At 42.3% G+C, this 18092-nt stretch overlaps 1 protein-coding gene across 1 annotated transcript in view; it reads right to left on the reverse strand.

Moving 5' to 3' along the window:
* Positions 1-3452: 3452 nt before the first annotated feature.
* Positions 3453-18092, reverse strand: part of LOC129701031 (pappalysin-2-like) — a 261112-nt gene continuing 246472 nt past the window's right edge. The window contains exon 22 of the mRNA XM_055641962.1: positions 3453-7717. Coding sequence (XP_055497937.1) covers positions 7613-7717 — 105 coding nt within the window. The 3' untranslated portion in view covers positions 3453-7612. The remainder of the gene's footprint in view (positions 7718-18092) is intronic.

The following is an 18092-nucleotide window of genomic DNA, read 5'->3' on the forward strand; positions in this document are numbered from 1 at the left end:
ATTTTCTCTTTGCACTATCTGTTGTACTTGTATATGGTTTTGATTGTAATCATGTAAGAATGTTTTACCTGGAAAACGCGCAAATAAGTTTTTCACCGTATCTCGGTACATGTGACAATAATAATAAGCCTAACCTCATCCTAACCTTATAGCAGGTTATTGGGAGATGCCTAAAACCTGAACATTTTGCATTCCTGTCAAAGATCCACGCAGGTTTCACTGCCGCTCCAACTCTCTGATCCATCAGTCTTTTTCTGGAGATCTTGTTCTAGAGAACAATTTACATGTTGTCAGCATTCTTTTGGTCACTCAGTGTCTTTGCCTCCTGGACTCTGTAATGCATTTCTTCCTTATTCCAGTTTATATATAAAAGGAAACAGGTGAAACCAAAAGAAACTATCACCAGAGAAGATCTCGTCAGTGGGAGAAATTAAGAAACTGAAGTTTGCATCAACAGGTCAGTCTTAAGACTCCAGTAACTCCACCACTTACTGTGGGCCCTATTTTTTTTTACTCAATGGTGGCTACATCTACATTGCAATTATGTGAAGCTGAATTCTTAACAGGAACTACATGAGAGATATTGGCCTAGAAAGGTGAAGGTGAAGAACAGTCCCAGAGAGCAGGGTTCGATCCTGACCTCGGGTGCTGTCTGTGTGGAGTGCGTATGTTCTCCCTGTGACTGGGCAGATTTCCTCCCACATCCCAAAGATGTGCGAAATTGTAGGTTAATTGCCCCCCTGTAAATTGCCTCTAATGTGTAGCCAAGGGATGGGAAAGTGGGATAACATAGAACTAATGTGAGAGGTGACATATTGGGTCGAGGCTGTTCTTCAGGCTTGAACCAATCAGTGTAAACCAGCATTTACACATCCTTCTTACACATATAACTAATGTGAATGGGTGATCACGGCCGGCATTGACTCCATGGGCTGAAGGGCCTGTTTCCTCGCTTTATCTCTAAACTAAGGTAAACACTTCTACGAACAAAGAATTTGGACCGCATTGAGACTAATAGGTCCTAATTATATCAGAGGAAAGGGTAAAAAAACACATTGATTTGTGAGGATAACTTTATTTTTGTTCAATTTTATACACACAGTAAATCCATAAGACTCAAGCGTTGAAACAGAAAAAAGTTTAAAATATTGGACTTGTGTTCAGTGTTCATTAGCTCTCCAATCACTAAAGAAATCCTTCAACAGTGTGTTGGGTTCCAGTTTTTTTACAGAGAATATCAGCAGCATAAAAGAGTGCATTGGAGACTGCAATGCACCAGGTTAGTATGCGTGAGGTCTGACTGTCTCACACTGAAACATGGGAAGTGGAGACAGAAAGCACCACAGCCAGCAATAGAGGAGTGAGTTGTTGCCCATGTGTGATGTCCTCACTAGTCACTAAAAAACACCTTCCTTTTTAGCGTCAGAATCTGGCGATAATCACCTTGACCAGATATTTCAGTTTCTATTGAACGTTTGTGCAAAGAAGCTTTCTTATTGTATGGGTGTGTGAACTGGCTTTTGTTGAGGTTTCTTCACTTCTGCCAATGGCTGGGGACCATGCTGAGAAGTGTTCGAGGGCAGGACAATGGACAAAACTCCTACAGTAGACACAAAAGTTGGAATAAGTCATCCCGACACAAAATGTCACCTATTCCTTTTCTCCAGCGATGCTGCCGGGCCCGCTGAGTTACTCCAACTTGTGTGTCTATCTTCGGTGTAAGCCAACATCTGCAATTGCTTCCTACACCCAAAGCTCCAAAAGTGACTGGTTTCATCAGCCCCTTTTTTGGAAAATTGGTCTGAGAACCTCTCACATTGGATTGGGTTTGGAGGGAGTCACAATTGGGCATTAGTTCTGAAGTACAGTATGTTCTAGCCATTCTGTCACAACACTCATAAAGCAGCTTTCCAATAAGTAGTGTGGAGTGATATGTCAACAAGGTACATTTTGACCCTTTAGTGGACAACACTGAACACAGTCCTTGTGCATATTACAATAGATAAAGAAGAAAACTACTTAAACAAAAATCGTAAATGAGCAGCAACCATTAAAATACATCAAATAATACTCTAAGTGGCAGACACTGCTGACAATTTATCAGGGTCACTGTATTTCAGAGTGAAGTATGAACACTTATCCATTGAATGATTACTCTTTCTGTTCAATATTTGAATGAGCTCTCAGAAAAAGGACTCATTAACAGTACAACAGCCTCTTACTAACTCTTACATTATTTGCTAACACACACTTGTTTTCTTCTCTCTAATGGAGAAGTTATAGCAAACTTCTTCGTAGGCTAAACGTTTTGAGTGGCCAACAAAATTTCTTCTCAAGGACATTTCTCAAGAAACAGCATGTGGCTTTTAGATATTTCAAACTTTTGAAATGTCGACTAGATTATCCTTTTACTCCATTCTTCTTTCTCCCATTTCCCATATCTCAATGTTATGAAATCAACCCATAGTAATCCTTCTTAATAACTCTATACAATAAACTGCCTTCCACCAATTTTGGAAAGACTGGACATCTTGGGCCACCCAAAATGTTATCACTATGTGGATGTGGACAGGAAGATGACGAAATTCACGGCATGGGAAATTCCAATAGCAATCACTCTTTAATTTTTCAATTGCCTCCCCCTGCGAATACAGAATTATCTGGATCTGGTTCCTTCAGAGAGCTCACCTCTCTTACCTGGCTCCAACTATGAACCATAAAGATCCATGGTACCAAGCTGTTGAAGTAATTAGGGCTCAGGGAGGTGGGAAAGAATGGAACTCCATCGGGATGAATTAAGTACTTGCCAACATGTGTAAATGTTCAGTTATTAAAAGTGGGAGCTCAACCTTTTAAGCACATTTCTAAATGCCAAAGGAAGCAATGAGCCCAGGCCACATCGCTATGGCTAAGATTAGAATAATAATTCAAGAACATCTTAAGGTGTTTTCAATCTTACTTTAAGGAACATCTGTAAAGTGACAGAATTTTTTTTTTTTTTGAAAGTCTGCATTTCTGAAGCATAGCTGGAGTTACATAGAAACATAGAAAATAGGTGCAGGAGGAGGCCATTTGGCCCTTGAGTTTTATGATTTGTCTTTCTGTTATATAGTGGGACATAGGTGCAAAGAGGGAAATGAAGCCAACTAAGTAGATTAGATAAGCTATTCTTTGGGCTGTTGTATACAATTATAATTAAAGGAGTGTTAATCGATGCATAGTTTTAGAACCAGGAAACATGGCCCTCTGCACTCACATGTCAATAACACAATCTTAGATCCATCACAGTCATTTATATTGAGTTAGCTTTGTTTATTCTTAAGCAGCACTAGCCCTGTGTCTCTCTGGCATTGGTGCCTTACAGCGCCAGGGACCCGAGTTCAATCCTGACTATGGGTGCGGTCTGTACAGAATTTGTATGATCTCCTAGTGGCCCTGTGGGTTTTCCCGAGTTCAATCCTGACTATGGGTGCGGTCTGTACAGAATTTGTACGATCTCCTGGTGGCCCTGTGGGTTTTCCCCAATGCTTAGATTTTCTCCCATACTCAAAAGACACACAGGTTTGTAGGTTAACTAGCCTCGGTAAAAAAAATTGTAAATTGTTCCTTGTGTGTAGAATAGTGTTAGTGTACGGGGATCACTGGTCAACGCAGACTCGGTGGGCCAAAGGGCCTGTTTTCAAAATGTATCTCTAAACTAAACTAAACTAAAGCATTATCTTAGCAGACAGATACAAAGGTGCTGCAGGATTCTCTCTTGAGCGTTTTCAAAAATTTTAGACAAAATATATTCTAAGACCTTTTTGTGTATGCTTGTCAGAAATTATTTTACTGTGTAATAAGGTGCTTAACAATTGGATGCAGAGAATCATTGCAGGGCAGTACATTCCAATCCAAACCTATTGGCTCTTAAAAAAACATAAAGGGCTGGAGTAACTCCGCAGGTCAGGAAGCATCTCCGGAGAACATCTATAGGTGACATTTTGGGTCAATACCCTTCTTCAGACTCTTAAGAAGAAGTTTACTGACCTGAAACATGTTCTCCAAAGATGCTGCCTGACGCGATGAGTTAGACCTCCAGCTCTTTGTAATTTTTTTTGTAAACCAGCATCTGCAGTTCCTTGTTTCAACTTCTTGGCTCGTGCTTGTACATGGGTTTGTAAAATAGTACTTTGTTCTATATCTAAACTGTGAACCTTGTTTATCGCTGTACCCACAGCCAGCCAATGGTGATTCAAATGATCTTAATTCCATCCCACCTCCTGCAATGACATTGCAACCAGAAACACCTTTCCAGGGATTAATAATTATATCCTGATGAGGATTGTGACTATAGCAGAAGATGCCTGAATCAGAACAAATGCAGACTGAAAAGAAAACTATTGTGGCTGTATATCATTATCCATCATTAATTGGTCTAGGTGAAGTACCATGAACAACAATTGTATTTAAATTGTGTTTTAATGCAGTGAAATGTCCCAAGGTGATTCACAGCAGTATTTTCAGCCAGACTTTGTAACAGAGCCACAAAGATATTAAAACCAATGATAGAAGCTTTGTCAGAGGGAGAATTTAAGATCGAAAATAAAGTGACTTTGAGAGGTAATTTTGGGTCAAGTCAGCTCTAGGCCTGGTCATAAGACTAAGGATATTGCCATCAGAAGTTAGGTTAAGTGATTAGTCTGGAACATCCTTAAAGAGGTTGATCAATCTTACTGATTTTCATTGTTAACAGCGTGCAGTAAACATTAATCCCTACCTGCTAAAATGGCTCAATATTACACTGCATTGATCATCAACCCATAGTGGTCTGGGCCATACAAACATTACATTTTGCAAAATCAGTCTTCACATTATTGTCCTGCAGTGTCAGGCAGTGCCCTAACAAGTTTCCTCTCCAGCCTCCTTTGCAGCTCTAAGACGGGTAAACATCCGACACAGAAAGTTTGTTGCTTTTGGAATTCCTTAGTTCACACTGGTCTCATGTATGCTGCCAATACTGTTGCCTCTTTGTGATATTCTTTCTGCGTGCATGTGTCTTAGAAACGCTAAGCCTTGGAAACATTGATGTTGCATTCGGTCTTAAGCTGTGAAACACAGTTCACCTTGAGGGGAACTACTTGTCCATCAGGAAGACTACAGGAAGGACTCTGCAATATCAGTGTTCTGCTGCTATGTAGTACTCTTTCCCTTTGCAGTGATTGGACTGGTATAAATGGTGACTACCTCCCTAGGCTGGATGGTGCTAATATTTCCAAGTTAGAAAAAGTCGCAAAGAAGGCCTTATCTGGTTAAATGAGTAAATGTGTTCAAAACTTTACAAAATCACTTCAGCTGAAGATGCGTACTATGTTTAGTACATCCTTTACCGTTGAATAATTGAACAGAGTGGAAAGGACAGCAGACAAATTCAAAAGAAGAGAAAGAAAAGTCAAAGGTAATTGAAGATTCAACGTAGTTTGATATTGAATTAGAACGTGGGAGCAGGAGGTAAAACAGATGGTTTTGTTATTATTTGGACCTTACATTTTTTGAAAAAAACTGTTCAAGTTTATGAAATAGATGTGGGACCAATTAGATCACTTTTAAGGGAAATTGTTCGCCTTGTGTGATCTTTCATACGATGAATTTGATCAAAATCTCTTACTATTAATTTAGGTTATTTACTTTATTCAAAAGTTTTGTTACTTCGACTCAGCTGTTATCAACGCCTTGGCAAGGTTTAGACACAGAATTAATTTGATCAGTCTGAAGAAAGGTCTTCACCTGAAATGTCACCTATTCATGTCTGACCCGCTGAATTACTCCAGCATTTTGTGTCTCTTTGTTTTGTTAACCAGCATCTGCAGTTCCTTGTGTTTCTGTCTTAATTTCACAATGATTTTGGTTTAACTAATGTAGGCTAAAGACTTTGTTGTACTATCCAAAACCTGCACATTACTATAAACACTGGCTGAAAGCTTACTGGTGGTAGACGGCCTTGCAGAATTGAGGTTACAATCGGATCTGCCATAATCCTTTTGAGGGGCAACAGAGACTTGGAGGTAAAGTGGCATAAAGTGATACAGCATGGAAACAGGCTTGTTTGCCCAACTTGCCCACGCCGACCAACATGCACCATCTAAACTAGTCCCACCTGCCTACTTTTGGCCCATATCACTCTAAACTAACCCTATACATGTACTTGAACATAGTTTAAAGAAAAGATTCACTCAAAAAGGAGCCATGGATGAAGGGCTTTGTTGGAGACTAGCAATTGGTGAATTCCTGCATGGGGTAAGTTAGAAGGAGATTTGATAGAGGTGTTCAGAATTGTGAACAGTTTTAATTCAGTAAATAAGGAGAAGCTATATAAGAAGAGGCAGTAGACAGGGCATACATAAGATGATTTTCAAACAACCTTAGATGAATTGAACACCTGTTGTGATCTAGGTTGTATTGACTGAAAAGAGCAAAGTAACTTTGGATGGAAATTGGATAAATATTGTAAGTGGAGTGCTCTCGGATAGCTGTGAAGAAAGAGCAGCAATGACTGACCAACTGAATACTTGAATAACTAACTGTTGGCTTAAGTGCACCAAGCTGAATGATCTCCGCCTATGTTACATCGCAGTATAGTTTTAACTTTTTCCATTAACAAACCTGCATAGGTTAACGGGGTTGGCTGCTTCTCATTCTGCTTTTACAATCGAAAGGGTTTGAACATGGAATACTAAGAAACTAATGAGCTAACTATACAGGTAAACAAACCATGGTATTGAATTGGACTGTCTTCATACAGTATATCCAATGCAGAGCAAACATGAGCTTGTCTCACAGCTTTGGCAGGGCTTGTAATCCCTTTATTATTTCAGAGGTATTTTCCCAATTGACTGTAGAAGGTGTTAGAATTCTAAGTTACACAATAGGCTTTACCAGCATGTTACTTGCAACCAACCAACTTGTATTTTTGCTCAGGGTTGATGTAGATATGCCAATGTTGGTTGGAAATGGTGTGGGTAGGTTGAAGAGGCTTCCGTCTGTGTCTTGTATTCATAATACCAACAGAGTAATGATGTTGCAGTTAGCATATGGCCATTTAGCACAATATTGAGTCATATTGATTCCCCCATCTTAGGTGAAGGATGGCAGTGAGTGAGATTCAAATCAGAGGAAATGGCGTAAGTCAGGAAGAATGGCTTCAAAGTAATGTCTGAAAGTGGGCAAGAGAACTGATGGAGGTAGGGAGCTTGACACTTTCGATGAGCTCTGAAGCAAAGGTAATGAGATAAAAGTTTGGATAAAAGTCTAGTAGTGATAGTGTAACTTAAGCGAATGCAGGAGGAGCACGAGTCAAATGCAAATCTCATGTTGTATCTCACACTGCAGCAACCATCTGACTTCTGCACAGTTTAGCCTCTAGGTGTCAGAATGAAACTGCTGAATTTTTAATCATTTATGTCCATTGTTAAGACAGTTTCATTTGTTTCTCACACTGACCTCCATAAGTTCACAGAGAAAAAAAAACATTGCCTTTGTAACTCTTACTTTCTTTAAATAGAACAAAATAAGGTGTTTGTGACATTACTGCTGGTCCGAGGCCAGAAGGTACAGTGTCCACTTCTCTTCCATGTTAGTGAAATCCAAGTTGCCTTTCTTTCTGAAGGTTCTCCTCTGCATTTGGGTCCCGGCAAGTACATTCATCCTGATCATCACAGTCAGCAGCAAAGGGAATTACCTACGGGGGAGCAATTGGAAAGAGCACAACTTGAAGTGGAAGCGTATTAAGACAAATAACAATAAAACTACAGATAAGCTACGAACAAAGAAAGTACCATAAATGTTGGGCTCAATGTTGATGGTTTTATGCAACTATAATGCTTATGTCAAGAAATACCAAATACCAAGATGCCACACCATCCAACCCAGGCAAATGCAGGAAATGAAATAGCTGAGGAATTAAATAGCACATGAGGAGAAATCTAGCTGTGAACTTTACAAAGTCATCAGGGATGCCAAGATACAAATACAGACCAAGCTAGAGTCCCAGACTAATCACACAGACACCCAATGATTGTGAAATGACTTGCATGGTATAACGGACTTCAAAGCAAAGTTGTCCAGAATTGCTGGCAAAGACGGGGACTGCGCAGTGGCACAGCGGTAGAGTTGCTGCCTTACAGCATCAGAGACCCGGATTCAATCCAGACGACAGGTGCTGTCTGTATGGAATTTGTACATTCTCCCTGTGACCGCCTGGATTTGCTGCGGGTGCTCCGGTTTCCTTCCACTCTCCAAAGACATGCGAGTTGAAAGGTTTGATAAAAGTGTAATTGTCCCTAGCATGTAGGATAGTGTGATCGTTGATCGGTGCGGACTTGGTGGGTCAAAGGGCCTGTTTCTACGCTGTATCTCTAGTCAAGTCTAAAAATGCTCATCCGATGAGCTCAATGCATCTATGATTGCTTTGAACATACAGTCAATTAATTTATGTCACCCACCCCAACAGCCTTGGATGTGCCTCTACCCAGAGTCACCATCACAGACATCAGATCAGCCTTGCTGAGAGTGAATCTGTGGAAAGTGACTGGCCCAGATGGAGCTCCAAAACTCCATGGAGCAGGTGGCAGGAGTATGTGGGGGCATTATTATCATCTCCCTGCACCAAACTAATGTTCCCATCTGGTTAAAGAAGACTACTATCATCCCAGTGCCAAAGAAAATAAATTGTGTCTTAAGGGGCGACCTAATACGTGAGTTAAGAAGAGTGTCTTCGGCCTTCAAGCTCGAGGGCACTCGCCTGGAAAACCTCGAGCTGGATCGACCGACCGCACACACACACACATCGCAAAAGCGGGGGCCAGGGAAAGTGAGGGAGCACTGTCTGCGCGATGAGGAGGATGGTAAATGGCTGCCACAGTGTACAGTAGAGGGGGGGGGGGGCAGAAGAGAATGGGGGGGGGGGCGAGAGAAGGAGTGGAGACACTTTTAAATTAAATTATTGCCATTTCATTTTAATTTATGCATTAAACTCATTACAGGGAAGTAAGATGAGTAACTAACAGTAAGTATCCTTGTAGTGACACAGCAATTATGTGTGATGCAAAATTAAAACATCAGCTGCAACACAGAATATAGAATAATACAGCACAGGAACAGGCCCTTCAGATGGGATAGGATTTGTGGACATGAACTGTTAATATTTAATTCTGCTGATAAAATCATAGTGTCGTGCAGCACAGAAGCAAGCACTTCCACGCTGTGTGTGGACTCGGCGTCGAAGGACAAGATGCCAAAGCGAAGAAGTGGAGGCCAAATAACCAAACGGACGCGACGCCAAAAAGTCAAATAACGCACCGACCTTGTCAGCGATTGGTCCAGAACCCCGCATCCATCACATCACTGGCCAGGTGAGACGGGAGGGTGGGGGTCATTTAGACCGGATTATTATTGTAAGTGTTGATCTACCACGGTGCTTGGGGTTAAGAGGCTGGAATCTCTCTATCTATCTCTCTCTCTCTCGTTCTTTCTTGCTCTCTCTCCCCTCTCTCCCTGTATCTATCTATCTCTCTCTCTCTCTCTCGTTCTTTCTTGCTCTCTCTCCCCTCTCTCCCTGTATCTATCTCGCTCTCTCTCTCTCTTGGCATTCCCGGAATCATTTGGCGTTTTGCAAAAACAACTGCAGCTGCAGTTTCGTCCTATTGAAGAAGAACCCTGGCCCGAAACAACTCCTAATCCATTCCCTCCACAGACACCGCCTAGCCCGCTGAGTTCCTCCAGCACACTGTGTTTTTTATTTAACTCTGAAATTGAAGATAGATACAAAAAGCTGGAGTAACTCAGTGGAACATGCAACATCTCTGGAGAGAAGGAATGGGTGACGTTTCGTGTCGAGACCTTTCAGCATTATGCGTTGCCCATACATAAAATACGATCACACCTGCGTACGTCCGCGTGTGTGTGAGTAAGTGTGAATCGGCATGAGTTAGTATCAGCGTGCACGCCCGAGAGATGGGAAGTGTCCGCGCTGTGCTGCCTCGAGTCTTTATTCGGCGTTGCGCCCTTTCGGTTATTTGGCTTTTCGGCGTCATTTCTGTTCGGTTATTTGGCTTCCACTTCTTCGCTTTGGCTTCTCGTCCTTCTACGCCACATCCAGGTACCCTTATAGCGAACATGCTGACATCCCATCTACACTAGTCCCACCATCCTGCATTTGGGCTATATCCCTCTAAACGTTTGCTATTCATGTACCTGTCCAAATGTCTTCTAAACGTTGTCATTGTACCCGCTTCTACTACCTTCTCTGGCAGATTGTTCCCTGTACCCACCATCCTCCGTGTGAAAAAATGTCCCTCAGGTTCCTATTAAATCTTTCCTGTCTCACCTTAAATATATGTCTTCTAGTTCACAATTCTCCCACTCTGGGTAAAAGACTTTGTGCATTCACCCCATATATTCGCCTCATGATTTTGTCGACCTCTATAAGATCACCCCTCAGTTTCCTGCATTCTATGGAGTATAATCTCTCCCTGTAGCTCGGCAATAAGAAAAGGGAAGAAAAGATAAAGAGATCACTTTTGTGAAAGCTGAAGAAATGACAAAGGTAAAAGTGGGCGGTTACAGGACAAGTGAGGATGGTCCAGGAGGAAAAGATGGGCCCAGAGGAAAATCAAATAACCCTACAGATGCTGGAAATCTGAAATAAAAGCAGAAAATGTGGAACATCCTCGTCAGGTCAGGCAGCATCTGTGGAAAGACAAGCACAGGCTGTGTTTCAGGTCAGAGACCCTTCTGGTCTCGATGAGGTGTTCATGAGAAATTGTTGAACAGTGTGGTGTCAAGAAAACTGAAAGACAAGAAAACTGAAAGATACAAATATGGTGCCTCGAGTTAAAACTATATTCCGCACTCTGTATCTTCTCCTTTGCTCTACCTATTGTACCTGAGTTGAACTATATAAGTATAGTATTATTTGATCTGATTTGATAGCATGCAAAACAAAGCTATGCACCATATATCGGCGAGACCAAGCGCAGACTCGCCGATCGTTTCGATCATCACCTTTGCTCAGTCTGCCGCAGCCTACCTGATCTCCCGATTGCTAAACACTTTAACTCTCCCTCCCATTCCCATACTGACTTATCTGTGCTGGGCCTCCTCCACTGTCAGAGTGAGGCCAAACACAAATTGGAGGAACAGCATCTCATATTTTGCTTGGGTATCTTTTAACACGGCAGTATGAATATTGATTTCTCTAACTTCAAGTTACCCTTGCTTTCCCTCTCTCTCCATCCCTCCCTCATCATAGTTCTCCGACTAGTTTCACTGTCCTTCTGATTAGATTTTACTGAATGTATGCCTCATTGTCACCTTCCCCTCAGCTAACAATGATCCATTCTACATTTTCCTGTAATTCCACAGATTCACCACTCTGACCAAAGACATTCTTCCTCATCTCCTTATCATAGAAGGTCACAGAGAGAACCCTTGGCCCTGGACTCAGCTGTCCCATCCTTAATCCATGAATTTATCATCATGAGGCTTGGCTCACTGAAAGAGGATCAGCCTCAATTAAGCGCCCCCGCCCCCAGACCGTCACACTGGGCCATCACCTCTCCACCCCCATCACACTCAGCACCGGCTCCCCACAGGGCTGTGTGTTGAGCCCCCTCCTCTACGCCCTCTACACCTACGATTGTGCCCCTGCCCACTCCACCAACACCATCGTCAAGTTTGTGGACTACACGACTGTGGTTGGACGCATCTCAAGAGGAGATGAGACAGCCTACAGGGAGGAAGTCCAAAGACGGGCAGCGTGGTGTTCAGACAACAACCTCATCCTAAACACCACAAAAAACAAAGGAAATTATCATATACTTCCGTAAGAACAGTGCAGCCCCCAAACCCCTATTCATCAATGGGGACTGTGTGGAAAGGGTCTCAGACTTCAGATTCCTGGGCACACAAATTACGGAGGATCTCTCCTGGACTACAAACACCACCACAGCAGTCAAGAAGGCCCAGCAGCGACTCTACTTTCTGAGGATCCTCAGGAAAAACAACCTGGAGGAGAAGCTGCTGGTGTCCTTCTACCGCTGCTCCATCGAGAGTGTGCTGGCGTACTGTATAACCTCATGGTATGCCAGCTGCTCTGCAGCGGACAAGAGAGCCCTTCAAAGGGTCATCAACACCGCACAAAAAAATCACTGGCTGCCCACTGCCTTCCCTGAAGGACATCTTCAGCTCTCGCTGCCTTGGCAGGGCAGCCAACATCCTGAAGGACCCTTCCCACCCTGGACACAACCTGTTCCACCTGCTGCCCTCTGGCAGACGGTACAGGTCTTTCAAAACTTGCACAAACAGACTCAGAGACAGCTTCTACCCCATAGCCATACGTGAACTTAACAATGCAAAATAAGAAATAACACTCACATTCAACTGAATGGTTCTACCTCAGCTGCTATTGTTATTTATCTGTAATTTTTTTTTTATATGTATATATTTTTACCTTTTCTTATATATTTAAAATTGCTCTTGTGAATCGCACCGTGGGATTGACTTTTAAATTTCGTTGTACCATGTGCAATGACAATAAAGAGATGCATTCATTCATTCATTCAATCATTCATTCAATTAAAACCAATGTTTCAACTTGATTCTCAGCTGTGGATCACGATTCCATTAAAAAAAGGATTTTAAAACCATATGAGCTGCAATGTTATAAAATAACTGTGATATGGAAGTTTGACAGAAAGGAGATAAGTAGACAAAAATATGTCAGATCCACAAAAACAACAAATCCTGGTGTGCAGACATTTCTCCCATTACCCTGTCCCCTTTCAACCCCTCTAATTCCACCTCTATCATTCACTTTGGTTTTACATTTCACCCCTCTTTCTCTCTTCTCTCCTTATCTGGCACCCTTTTGTCTCCTTGTCTCACCCTTTTGTTTCTTTTTCATCTGCGGCCTTTGTCCACTCATTTCAGATTCAGATTCAGATTCAATTTTAATTGTCATTGTCAGTGTACAGTACAGAGACAACGAAATGCATTTAGCATCACCCTGGAAGAGCGACATAGCAAATGATTTGAATAAATAATAATAAGTGTCCGGGGGGGGTGGTGATTGGCAGTCACCGAGGTACGTTGTTGAGTACAGTGACAGCTGCCGGGTAGAAGGTGTTCCTGGCCATACTGGTTCGGCAAAGGAGAGACCTGTAGCGCCTCCCGGACGGTAGGAGGTTAAACAGTCCATGGTTGGGGGTAGAGCAGTCCTTAGCCAATCAACCCCCCTCCCCCCCTCAGGATTGAAAATTATCCGGTAATTTGCGATAGACACAAAGTGCTGGAGTATCTCAGCGGGTGAGGCAGCATATCTGGAGAAAATGAATGTGATGTTTCGGGTTGAAACCCTACCCGAGACCAAGAGTTTATGTGGCTGTGGTAACGAGTCTGGGTTGTAACATGGTCGGAGATCCAGAGAGCAGGAGGAATCACAGAGGGGGAGAGGCTGAGGTAGTGAGACCGGGTTAATGTGGGATAACATTTCACCTTCCATTCGACCACAGTGGTCTTTCAGATGGCTACATCACAGGTACCACAAGGTTAACATACTAATCAATGTCATGGTACCAAGCAGAACTGTTGCTCAAGATAGCAGGAGAATTTCTATATAAGCATCTTGAAAAATCACCAGGGACTGCAGAATGTAATTTACTGTGTATCTATAATTCTTAACAGTAACTTTTAACTTTACAAAGAACTGGCATTTTCTGGATATAAACCACTGCACTCGAGAAATATGTTGAACAGTGTGACCATCTTATCAATCTCAAAAGTGTAATTTGAAACTTTGAGAAATAAACGTTGTCATGTAACCATGCAACACAAACACATTGGTGATCCTGAAGGAACACTGCACTGTGGGAAAATGCCTACCATTCACAGTGATTTATTGCCATAGAGACCATTTCACAATGTGAAAGCGAGCATTTTATTTCATACATAGCATGTATAAAATTGTAAAAGATCAAAGCATCTGTGCATCTTGACCTGTTGATCACGCCTCCCCAATTAAATTGACCTTTGTGTCTTTGTTCTGCTCTCTAATTCAATTAACTTCAGAATTTTCCCTTTGTACAGTTTGCATAAACGTTCTTTTGTCCCATCACTTTAGGTTTTGGTCCCTGATCTTACAAGCTGGCCAAGTCACAGGTCTTATGCAGGAGGTCCTCCAGTGTTAACCCTGCTGTTGTCTACAGACTCAGCTATTGTAAGTATCAACTGCAAGCGGTAGTTAAGTGCACACACCACAAGCACTCTTCCTTAGATTTAGATTTCTAGGGGACACAATGGCAAAAAGGCTAAAAACAGTTTTCATAATTGAATTCTCTTGGCACTAGGGTCATTCTGGGTCACACCTGCTTCATGGCAGTGGTCTGTGTGGTGCAATGTGGTCTGGTCTAGAGTGATAAGGTCTAGTATCTGTAGTGTGATGAGGTGTGGTTCGGGGCTGTGCTGTACTGTATTATTGTCACGTGTAGCGAGATACAATGAAAAGCCTTTTTGTTGCTTGCTATCCAGTCAAAGAAAAGACTGTAAATGATTACAATCAAGCTGTCCACAGAAAACAGATAAAGGGTACAACAATTAGTGCAAGATAAAGTCCGATTAAAGATAGTTCAAAGGTCTCCAATGAGGTAGATGGCAGGGTCAGGACTACTCTCTAGTTGTGGATAGGATGGTTCAGTTGCCTGAAAGCAGCTGGGAAGAAACTGTCCTTGAATCTGGAGGTGTGTGTTTTCAAATCTCTGTACCTTTTGCCTGATGGGAGAGGGGAGAAGAGTGAGTGACCAGGGTGAGACGGGCCCTTGATTATGCTGGTGGCCTTGCCGAGGCAGCATGTAGTGTGGGTGGAATCGACTGAAAGGAGGCTGGTTTGGCTTACATTCTGTAGTGGCATCTTCTCAGAGCAATGCTCGAGCAAAATCTCTTTCACTCTGCAATCACCACTGATACATTCCCCACAGTTTTTATTGAATAACTGGAAGAGGAAAAATACCTTACACAAACACACTGGGCAGGTAAAATAGCAATTTATTACTCTCAATTTACTCTTAAATAAGGGTATGAGCTTTCCATGGCAAACAAAATAGATGCCTCAAAGTACACAGGAAATGCCATTCAGTGTACAGTATACACCTCCTAGTCCAGTATAGGCTGATATTATTAACCGACATAGTTCTTGACCCACCCAGCCCCATGTATCATAATCCAATCTCACCCATGCCCCAGAGAACACCCTGGATTCCCAACTCCCACCCCACAATCACTGAGGTCTGCAGATGATGAGGAGACAGATAGCAAGGACATGTGTACTATATTCATTCATCACAATATGTTTTCTATATTGGAGAAATAATATGTAGATTGGGTAACTACTCAGCAAAACATTTGGTAAGCATGGTCTTCTCCTTTACTATAACTTTAATTATTAATCTCACCCATTCTTTGTCCTTCATCTACACCACGGTCCAAGTGAAGCTCGACATAACCTTGTGGACAAACAACCTCTTTCTAAGCATGTGCATGACAGCTCTCCAGACTCATCATTAAATTCAACAATTTCAGATAATGATTCAGCGATAGCATTTGTATCTTCGCTTGTCTGAAGTTTTTAAATTCTGATCCATCACGTCAAACATGCCATTTAATCTCCCCTGTGTTCTATTCAATCTCACACTGCCCCTGTTCATTTCTTGACCACTTTCCTTTCTCTTAACTACCTCCAAAAATACTACCTGGCCTACTTAGCACTTCCTTCCTGTTTCTATCTTTGGTTCAGATAGGCTGCCTCTTGGCTTTATCTCCCTGTACGTGCTCCAGTACTGCCCTCTCATTCCTTGTCTGTACAAACAGGCATCTACTTAGCCAAAGCTTTCTGCATCATGTTCTGTTCTAAGTATTGTCACCTTCATTTCCCAAAATAACTTCTCAATGGGAAATCTCCACTGCAATTTTAAAAGGAGATTTTTTTTTCACATTGTTTTACCTTTTTGATTGTCAGCAGTCATTATGTAACTTCTGCAAGGGTTTCCTTACAAAAAGTCTCCACATCAAAAAAATCTATCTACTTGCTTGCCCGCCTACCTACATACTTTTGATTACTTTCTCAATATTTTTTACTAGTGTAAACATTTGCAGTTTCCATAATCCATTGTCCTCATTTCGGAGAGACAATCCCAGGTGTCTTCTCCCAATGTAGATCTCAAAGCCACCATTTCAAAGAGAAACCGTAGAGTTCTTCCTTGTATGAGTGACACTATTTCTTTTTCATAAACCTAAAATTATTATTTGGTCTTTATCATTTCATTGCTGGTGGCAGCTTGCCACAGTCCATTTGCTACCAGTCATATCTTGAGAACATTTAGGCAGGTACATGAATCGGACAGATTTGGAGCGATATGGGCAAAACGCAGGCAAGTGGGTCGAGTGTAGATGGGACACGTTGGGCGGTGTGGGAAAGTTGGGCCGAAGGGCCTGTTTCCATGCTACGCCCCATCGCATCCAAAAGATTGCACCTCCAACAGCACTGTTTACATTTTAGCCTCATGCATCTGTTTCAAGAATGGTCCTTTAACACAGAGTTTCCTGATTTAGAAGCAAATTCCATTTCTGAGCCAAACCTAACACTTTAAACCCCAAAGGAACATGAAGAGACCTATTATAGGGAAACACAGTCTGCATCATCTGATGGTAGACAAAAATGCTGGAGAAACACAGAGGGTGAGGCAGCATCTATGGAGCGAAGGAAATAGGCGACGTTTCGGGTCAAGACCCTTCTTCAGACTGAAGAAGGGTCTCGACCCGAAACAACGCCCATTTCCTTCGCTCCATAGATGCTGCCTCGTCCGCTGAGTTTCTCCAGCATTTTTGTCTACCTTCGATTTTCCAGTATCTGCAGTTCCTTCTTAAACACTGTATTATCTGATAGCCAGCTCAACTTTATTCCTGCTACTGGAGTCATAGAATCATACAGCACAGAAGCAGGCGCTTCAGTCCAACCCAAGCCAATGCCTAACTCCACATCTACTCTAATCTCATTTAATTCTCTTGGCATTCTCATCTACTTCCCCCCCCAACGCTCCAAGGTTTTGCCTTTCACCTGCACACATGATCAATTTACAATGTCTAATTAACCTACCAACCGAAAAATGTTGTGCCTTGCAGGAAAAATGCTGGGAACTCTAGGCCAGTGATCTCAACACTTGTAGTTGGAAAGTTACTAGAAAGCATTCTGAGGGATAGGATGGAAATAGCATTTGGATGGACAAGGGCTGATCAGGACCAGTCAGCATGAATTTTTATGTGGGAGGTCTTGTCTCACAAATCTGCAATGATTGAGTTTTTTGAAGACGTGACCAAAAAGGTTGATGAGGGCAGACCTGTAGATGTTGTATACATGGATTTTAGTACGGCATTCGACAAGGTTCCGCATGGTAGGTTGCTCTATGGGGTTAGATCGCATGGGATCCAAGGTTGGATAGCTGAATGCATAGATTACATGGAAGAAAGCAGAGGGTGATGGTGAAAGGTTGCTTCTAGGACTGGAGGCATGTGACTAGTAGTGTGCCTCAGGGTTTGGTGCTGGGCCCGTCACTTTGTCATCTACATGAATGATTTCTGAGGAGTAACTTTTTCCACACAAAGGGTGGTGGTGTATGGAACAAGCTGCATAGGAGCTTGTTGAGGCTGGGATTATCCCAAGTTTTAGAAACAGTTAGACAGGTACATAGATAGGACAGATTTGGAGGGATATGGACCAAACACAGGTGGGACGTTGGCCAGTGTGGGCAAGTTGGGCCTGTTTCCACACTGTATTACTCTATGACTCTAAATGCAATAGGTGGCGATTCGGGTCGAGACCGTTTTTCATTTCACCCATTGTATATGGAAGGGCCTATTTCCACGTTGTTTCTCTAAACTAAAACTAACAATCACCTGATCTTGTTTACACTGCAAGAATCATTGTTTAACAGACCCTCTCTTGCATTGTCAAAATATGCGTTCCCACACTTTCAGATCTTAACTTGAGGACCAACCTTATGTATCTC

Source organism: Leucoraja erinacea, chromosome 10, assembly GCF_028641065.1.
Source record: "Leucoraja erinacea ecotype New England chromosome 10, Leri_hhj_1, whole genome shotgun sequence".
NCBI classification, from domain to species: Eukaryota; Metazoa; Chordata; class Chondrichthyes; order Rajiformes; family Rajidae; genus Leucoraja; species Leucoraja erinaceus.